This window comes from Carettochelys insculpta, chromosome 19 (genome assembly GCF_033958435.1).
Source record: "Carettochelys insculpta isolate YL-2023 chromosome 19, ASM3395843v1, whole genome shotgun sequence".
NCBI classification, from domain to species: Eukaryota; Metazoa; Chordata; order Testudines; family Carettochelyidae; genus Carettochelys; species Carettochelys insculpta.
In genome coordinates, this window is record NC_134155.1 from 12819753 (window position 1) to 12828871 (window position 9119).

Below are 9119 nucleotides of genomic sequence, written 5' to 3' on the forward strand. Positions count from 1 at the left end.
TGGTGCCAATGGTTTAGTATGGTCCTGTATGCTGTACCAGCCAGTTAATTTTAGCCAGTAAGAGTACTGGAAAGATGCCTGCCAGTCATCTCCAGCACTGCCAGTCATCTTGCACTGTTCTTGCTACAGTTTTCCATGTGCAGAATAAATTTTGTAATGTGCACCAAGCTATGTGCAGATGTGCACCACGTCTAGAAACACATGCTGCTGGCTGTGGGCACTGGGGGCACTCTGCTAATCATCTAAGCAGCATCTGAGTCTCTGCTGGATGGTCGCCCAAGCGCACAACTTATAGGGAACGCTGATCCCCAGCTCCGCCACTGAGCTATCACATCTCTGGGTACAGGGCTGGGGCCTGATGAGGTAGGCATGGGAGCGATGGGGCAGTCATTTCAGCTCCTTCCTCTGCTGCCCCTCTCAATGGGGAAAGGGGAGGAACTTCCAGCCCCTGCCTCTTCCCTTGAGCTCCTGCCTCCTCAGGAAGTTGTGGGACTGGGGGGAGCCGGGGGCAGAGGAGACTGCTGCTGGAGACTCCATGCCAGGCCCTCCTTGTAGCTTCTGAGGCTGCGTCCCTCGGGGGGTTCAGGTGCCATGGGAGGGAGAGGATGGAGAGGTGACAGGAAGGGGCAGGGCTTGAAGACAAGTTCAGACATGACATTCCATGGCCCACTGGTACTCCCAGGCTAGATCGTGCATTTGTTCTGGCTGGGGGCAGCCTGAGGCTAGGAGTTTGGGACCCTGGGTAGATTATCCTAATTGTCCCTTCCTTTAGGAGTCTTTTATAGATTTCTTTTCCCTCCGCCCGCCCCACACCAATACACCCCTTTCTCTGCTCCTGTTTTTCAATACACTGGTCAAACTCAGCCACTTTCCTATTCAGACCAAACACACCAAGTCAGTGTTGATTCATACTACAGGTTGAACCTCTCTAATTCAGCACACTCTCATCCATAAACCAGCATGATGTTAAGTTAGCCAGATGACCACTCATCATGGGTATGGCCAAGTTTCCTGCAGTCCCATAAAGTTTGTTTACCGCCACCAGTCCTGGTTCTCAGTGTTCTGTGCTGTTATTTAATGCTGTCTACCCCTAAATTTCTTCTAAGAGCCCAGTAAGCATTAGAAGTGTTGGTAATGTGCTAGAAAATACTGACCTTCTGTGATTTGGCAACTTCTCTTATTCAGCACCAGCCAGGTCCCAAGAGTGCCAGATTAGAGAGGGCCAACCTGTAGTGTGTATTTTTTCTTGTGTTTGCTGATTTTTAAAACAGTGAACGTTTTCCGCTAAAAACATTAACTTTTTTTGGCTGGGGGGGGTGGGCGTGCTCTGACATTTTACAAGTTTGACAAAAAAAAAAATAAAAAATCTCACCAGCTTTAGGCCACACTCTGGCAAATATAAGTCAGCTGTCCCTAAGAAACAGGACAAGCACTGCTTCTATTTATATTTTTGTTGCACCATTCAGCAAGATCAGATTTTGTTACATTCTACTGCTGCCCCAGGAGAATGTTTGGAAAATTATTAAAACACCATGTGGGTAAGATCAGCTAACATTTCCCCATCTCTTTCTCCCCAATGTTTAGAATGGCCAGACTTTGTAAACAGCTATGCCTCATGGTGGGCCTCTCACGTTATAGACTGGTTAAAATATGGAAAGCGTCTTCTTGTTGTTCACTATGAAGATTTAAAACAGAACCTTATCCCCAAGCTGAAGGAAATGGTGGAATTCCTAAACATGACAGTGACAGAGGACCGACTGCTTTGTGTTGAAAACAACAGAGATGGGAATTTCAAGCGTTCAGGTGCCCAGCAGAAGGATTTTCAGCCATTTACCCAGGAAATGAAAGATCTTATCAACAAATACATCCTGATGGTAGATGATGAGCTGAAAAGAAGAAACCTGACGGGGCTGCCAAGAGAATATGTTCCAAGATGATAGCCCAGTAGCAATTAGCTGTGTTTTTAAAATAAAATAAAAATAAAAGACGAGGCCAGAGCTTTATAGCCACAAAAGCAAAGTTGTTCTTGGAGTCTGCTGAGGAATGCAAATACTCTCCACTCTTGGAGGTTCTTCAGGGACCCTATGTGATTCAAAAGGCAAACAACAAAGGATGGAAATGGGGATTTAAATGATTAATGTTCGCATATATATGTCCTTCCCTATATAAATGGCTACAAATTTAACAGCTGTGAACTGCTAATGCTGGAAGAGGGTTCTGTCTTCTCATCCTTACTGCCTACTAGCAATACCTGTCAAGAATAGCTTGAGATTTTGCAGTGCTTGATTTGGACGTTCATCATCTGTATGTATGGAAACCCCTTAAAGCCGATAAATATTTTTCACCCCAGCTTCTAAGGAAGTTAGTTGCTTTCATCTTAATTTTTCCCCTTTTCATTTCTTAACTTCTCTTTTTACCATCTACTCATCCCAACATCCTCACATTAGACTTTTGTTGCAAGGAGGAGAGAGAGAAATATACCTTCAGTGAACACTTCCACAGAGATAAGAACTGTCAAATGAACAGTGTCTAACACTCACTTTAAAAACCTAGGCTTGGACTGGTCAGTCCACTGACTTGTCAGAAACTGCATTGTTGCATGATAGATCTGATTCAACACTGATTTGGAGTCTTCATGATAATATGGACTCAGAGGAGGTATTTATATAATCTTCAGGAGGGAGGAATACTATGCCTCCAGCTTGCAACCTCTTTGGGTTGGAATCGAGGAAAGTGGTGGGTCTCCTCTGGTGACGTGATGTGTAACCCCACACAGAAGGGATGTGGGCAGGGAAAAGGAGGAATTCCCCCCAGGAGAAAATGGTGATTCAGGATAAATGTATAGGCAAAAGCTCCATGGTATTCCACTAAACCAGCCCCAAATTCAGGGACATACCTCAAGTTTCTTAAAAGCCCCATTGTATATTATATCCCAGCTGGGTTGGGGAAGAGAGATAAGAGCAAGAGAAGGATAAAGCATTTAAATTGCTGTTGCCAGTGACACTCACTGCCTGACCAAGAACCTTCTGTCTTTAAGTTTATGATGTCTACAATGGGTCCTTCCATTGGGCCCAACTGGGAGCGTAGCTGTGTGGAGTGCTGAATAATCAAGAATGTCAAGAGTAGTGGCCATCATCAGGTGCTTAAAACTAGTGAATGTGAGGACTGGGGAAGGGGGCACAGGCAAAAAGACAAGCCCAATGGCTGAACCATACTGCTGGTGGGGGTGGTGAACAAAGAGGACCATGCCACATACTGTCACACAACATGCCCGCTGGCCTCTTATCAGACAAAAAAATTCCTACCTGGGTAGATCCAGACATCTAGAGTTCTAGCTAATGACATAAGCTACTCATTGTCATCCTCAGTAGCCATCTCCAATTTTCCCCCGCCCCTAAGGGCTGTTATTTAAGAGTTAATTATGAAGTAACTGTTGAGATAATGAAGGCCCAGTATGTAAGTCTGGTGGTTGAACACAAAAAGGTGGGTGGCTTTCCAGCTTGGGGTTGGGGTGAGGGTCTTTTTCCATTATTCTTCCCTTAACTGATTATATTCCAGTCTCGAACACATGCAATAAACTGACACTGATTAGCTTGGTGCATTCAGATAAGGCCATCCTGACTCTGAGGGGGCCAAAGAACCATCCTTGGCATCAGCTGGCATCACTCGTAAAGCTTGGAGTCATTGTATCACCCTATATGCTTTGGGGGCTATGCTTGGAAGCTTGTACGACTTTACGGTGCATTTATTCATGGTTCACTTTTAAACAACTCCTCTTGAGTTCCCAATGGAGCATTAGTTTTAATAAAAAATAAAACCGTTTATATGAAGGGAGCTGGACCTCCTTTGCATATGTACCATTGATGCTTTGAAATATAGTACATCAAGCACATGCTGGTTCATGTCTTTTATATGTTTTCCTTGTTTGTGCTCCACATGTATTTGTCGTTTTCCTTTCTTCCTGTGCCTGAGGAATTGCTCAGTGTCTTGAAACCAACTACACAGTAATCTCCTCTCAGCTGGAATCCAAATGGATGGAGACTTCCTGGCTTGAGTGGGGACAGATTCTGGTGTAAAATAGAGAAAACTGCCTGCCTCATGCTTGCTTCTCCACTCTATTCCTCCAGTTTACACCAGCTTAATGCCCATTAACTTCAGGGAAGTTGTCTGTTGTGTACTATAGAGAGTTTACAGTGAGGCCCAGTAAGTCTAATTCTCTTCTCACATGAGCAATGTAGCATAACTGAAATCAATGCAACTGTGCTGCTACAAATCCATCTTAAGGCACATAGAGGATGATAAAAAAATAAGACAAAAGAGTGACCATGTACCAAAGAGATTTTCAAGGCTTCATTCAATTCTAATTAGCTTTAAGTGGAACACAGGTAACCTTCAGTGTTGTACTCAACTAGCCATGCTAAAAACCAAGCTGGATGATGGGGATGTGGAGGGGACAAAGGGGCAACTGGCCCCAGGCCTCTTTGAACCGCTGAGGTGGCACTGAGGGCCAAATGCCTTAGGCCCCACCCCTTCTCCCCTTGGCCCTGCCCCTTCTGGGGTACAGAGCCAGGCCCTCCTCCTACCATGCTCTGGGGCTGGTAGTGCCTCTTGGCACGGCTGCTAAAAATATAAAACCAATGGTGGACACAGACTGGGAAAAAGCCTTTCAAAGATATGTCTGTAATTAAGACAACATTAGTGCCTGAAACTCATAGTGAAAAATCAGGATTTCATGCTTCTAGGTGCTGCACATACACCTAGGGTGAAGTAGTCTGTGCCCTCCCTGGTTTTGCTTAAACTGTAAGTAAGACAGTGGGAGAGAAGAAGCATTTCTTGGTAACTTTCTCATAGGCATCTAAGTGCTTATCTCTTTCAGTACTTTTGGAGGTTATACCCCTATCACATTTTAGGGAAGGAGAACTGACAGACACCGCGTATCCCCCTTGCACAAGGTCTTTTATTGATTTTAGTGCTCCCCCAATACAGCCACAACTTTACCCTCCATGTACTAATTTGATTCAAGCTATGAAAATCCAGAGGGGAAGCAGTTATGCATACTGAGTACAAACAAGTCAGTCTGTGTGCATAAGTCTTAATAGCTCAAAAGGTAGTACATACTCCCATTTTACTTCAGAAACCTTAAGTCTTCTTTGTCCATCACCTCGCTTGCTTTGTAGCTGGAGTGGAGTTTCTCCATATATAGATGCACAAATGTGACTAAGGTAATATAATTTTTTTTTTAAATAACTGAGGAATCTGAGGAATCATTTTAATTAAGATGGTCAGAATGTATTTCATGTCCTGTTTTTAATAGCATATAACATCTATTTTCATTTACATCAAGGCAAAAGAACACAAGAGATGTAATGAGCCTAGAAGCCATCATTTAAAATGATTGCTTATGAGACACGTGAACATAAGAATGGCCATACTGGGTCCGACCGGTATCCTGTCTGCCGACAGTGGCCAATACCAGGTGCCCCAGAGGTAGTGGATTGAACACATAGAGATCAAGTGATCTTTCTCCTGCCATCCATTTCCAGATTCTGGCAAACAGAGGCTAGGGACACCATTCCTTACCCATCCCGGCTAATAGTCATTAATGGACCTAACCTCCATGAATGTATCTAGCTCTCTTTTAAACCCTGTTATAGTCTTAGCCTTCACAGTCTCCTCTGGCAAGGAGTCCCACAGCCTGAATGCTCTGGGTGAAGAACTTCCTTTTATTTGTTTAAACCTGCTGCCCATTAATTTCATGTGGTGTCCCCTAGCTCTGATATTATGGGAACAAGGAAATAATCTTCCTTGTTTCACTTTCTCCGCACCACTCATAATTTTATGTACCACTATCATATTCCCCCCACCCCCTTAGTCTCCTCCTCTCTAAGCTGAAGAGTCCCAGTCTCTTTAATCTCTCTTCATATGGGACCCTTCCAAACCCCTAATCATTTTAGTTCCTCTTTTTTGAACTTTTTCTAATGAGGAGGCCACATCTGTACACAGTATTCCAAACGTGGGCACACCCTGGTTTTATATGAGGGCAATAAGATATTCTCCCTGTCTTATTCTCTATCCTTTTTTAAATGATTCCTAACATCCTGTTGGCTTTTTTGGCTGCTGCTGCACACTGCATGAATGTTTTCAGAGGATTATCCACGATGACTCCAAGATCGCTGTCCTTAGGAGTTGTAGCTAAATTGGCCCCCATCGTACTGTACGTATAGTTGGGGTTATTTTTTTCCCCAATGTACATTGCTTTACCTTTCTCCACATGAAATTTCATTTGCCATTTTGTTGTCCAGTCACTCAGTTCTGTGAGATCCTTGTGCAGTTCTTCACAGTCTAATTTGGTCTTAACTATCCTGAGCAGTTTAGTATTGTTTGCAAATTTTGCCACCTCACAGTTTACCCCTTTCTCCAGATCATTTATGAATAAGTTGAATAGGTGGATTCTTGTAATTCTAGAAGAGGGAAAATATTTACATTTCTAACAAAATATAAACCCTATCCTGGGTCTTCATTTCAGTGAATATTGATTTAATGTAATTGTCGGAGAACAGAGGTCATAATGTGTCATCAAATGGAGACAGGACACTACGACATGAGAACCATATGTTATTTTATACCCCCTTTTTGCAACTGACTGCACATGATGCAGAGGTCAGTGAGGAATTCCGTTCATAATTGTTCCGGCCTCAATTCTGCAAACTGGTCTGCCCAAGCAGACACCTGTTTCCATATAAGCTTGCCCGAAGGCAGTGTTGACCAGTGGCTAAAATGCTATATTAGAATTCAGGTTTCCCATGTTGCATTTCTAGCTTTGTCTCTGGCCTAATGTGTGATCTTGGACAAATCACTTCCCCTCATTGGTCCTCAGTTTTCATAGCTGTAGAATGGGGCTCATGATACTGACCTTCATTCTATAGTACATGTAAAGTTCTTCTGATAGCTATTACCACCATGGAGCTCTATCCATGATGTAAGGCAGCTTGCAGGATCTGGGCTTTATAGTGCCATGATTGCAATCATTCCAACTCGGATTCTCTCTTAGAAAGGGCCAATATATTGCCAATGAGAACCAGAGCCAATTAGCTGCCAATGTGTAACTACCAACAGTGAGAACTGAACCTAGGCTCTCTGAAGCTTGGGACATGAGCCTCTATACCCTGAGCTAAAAGCCACCTGGAGACTCCCGCTGGGTGTACCCTAAGCAGGTAAGTTGATTGCAGATAAGTAAATTCTAGCTACTGCAATTGCGTAGCTAGAATTTACTTATCTGCAATTGACTTACATGGCCTTTTTCCGCAGAGGGAGGTCAATAGGAGAAACTCTCACATTGACCTCCCTTACTTCTGGAGATATCGAGAAGTGCAGGAGTCAACTCGCGATTCCAGGTAACTATTTTGGATGTATCTACCAGGCATTCAAAATCAAACTCTACAAGATCTACCCTGACTGGGTTGATCTTTTGCATAGTCTATACATACCTTCATTCTTCTCTCTGTAAATAGTCTAAGCACCACTACCTAGGACAATTAACTATATCCAAAAGGTGTGTAGGTTACATATGGACATTTTGAAGGTTAGAGAGGAGTGGAAGGGATGAGTTTAAAACTACTTAGGTCTTTATTTTTAATATTTCCCCCAATTTTATTACTATTAACAAATAAAAAAACACCAGTTTTTACACCAGCTATCTCAACAATGTTTATGTAGTGTAACATGCTCAAGTGCACAGGATAATTAGCTGGGCATGAAGTCAGAACCTACATTCTGCAATTTCCCCATTATCATTCACTGAAGTCATATATGAAGAGGCCCCTTTGCAAATCACCACCAAAGTACCCAAATGAATATTTAGCACCCACCACAAACTGCCTGTGTTGGTATCAATATATGAGATTTATTCATCAATGTTCAGCCGCCACACTGTAAGACATGGGCTACTCCTGTATGAGCTTACTTGTATGTTTAAGCATTGTAGTTCTGAGGTTAAAATTTGGTGTGAAATTGAATTTTAGTGGTCTCCTCTAGCTGTGCATCTTTAAAAAAAACTGAAAAGCATTTGCATCATTTCCATTCTGTGCAAGTCAGGAAGAATAATAGGAAAATTCAAAAACTCTTGGAAGAAAGCTGTTCAATTATGCGATCGTCTTTGTAATGAAGTCTCAAGCTGGCTAAAATTAGATTTTAAAGAGTATGAATATGCAGTATCATTTTGCATGCCAAAGCGGGTTTGTTGTCTACAAGTAACACTAGCTAACTGATGACCTGTCTATACAAGGAGCTGTTCCTGATTACCTATACTTAAAGGATCTTTGGAAGTCATTCAGAATAAGGCACTCTCTCCAGAACAGAAGCAACCCCGCACATCAATCAGAAATAGTTAATCCTCTTCATATTAACACCATGCATTATTCTGGTTTAATTTTCCTCCACGGACAAGCTCTAACTCTTAATAGACTGTTACGTATATTCTCCATATTTCTTATTGTGGTGTTTAATTTATGAAAAATACAAATTAAGAACATTTGCAATGATAAAAGGCTGGTCCGGCACAAAGATGAATGAGCACCTTGCACCAAAATGCACTCCTTCACAAATGCAGCTGGCAAGTCATTTGCCAATCTCCAAATAAAATTTCTGAGTTAGTGAAACTGGACAGGAGAAACAGCATTTATCAAAGAAAAGACCCAGAGGCTCTGGTTCTTAGTATTATTATTTTGGAAAGTTATAGCAACCAGTCTCTGTTTACATAGCAGCATTATTTCGGTACAAGCTATTCCAGAATAGCTTGTTTTGAAATAATGCTGCTACACACAAAGAACGTGTTGACACAGCATTCACTTTTCAGAGGAGGATGCAGATGAGAAAGATCAAAGATCCAAATGAAGTGCTGATTTACAATTCTCATGTTTCATTTGCATAATTTTGTGTGATCGTGTTTCTGAAAGAGACTTTTCCAAAAGCAAAGACAGCCGTGTAAATGGGGTTCCTTCAGGGAAAAAAAAAAGTTTTTGAAACAACCCTTCTTCCTCACTCGTTTTATTTGCATTCCTCCTCCGAAAGTGGAATGCTGTGTAGATGCAGCCAAAATGTGGATCAAAATAGTGCTCAGT

At 42.4% G+C, this 9119-nt stretch overlaps 1 protein-coding gene across 1 annotated transcript in view; it reads left to right on the forward strand.

The window, feature by feature from the left end:
- Positions 1-3886, forward strand: part of WSCD1 (WSC domain containing 1) — a 74548-nt gene extending 70662 nt beyond the window's left edge. Inside the window, exon 9 of the mRNA XM_075013603.1 lies at positions 1585-3886. Coding sequence (XP_074869704.1) covers positions 1585-1937 — 353 coding nt within the window. The 3' untranslated portion in view covers positions 1938-3886. The remainder of the gene's footprint in view (positions 1-1584) is intronic.
- Positions 3887-9119: the final 5233 nt, after the last annotated feature.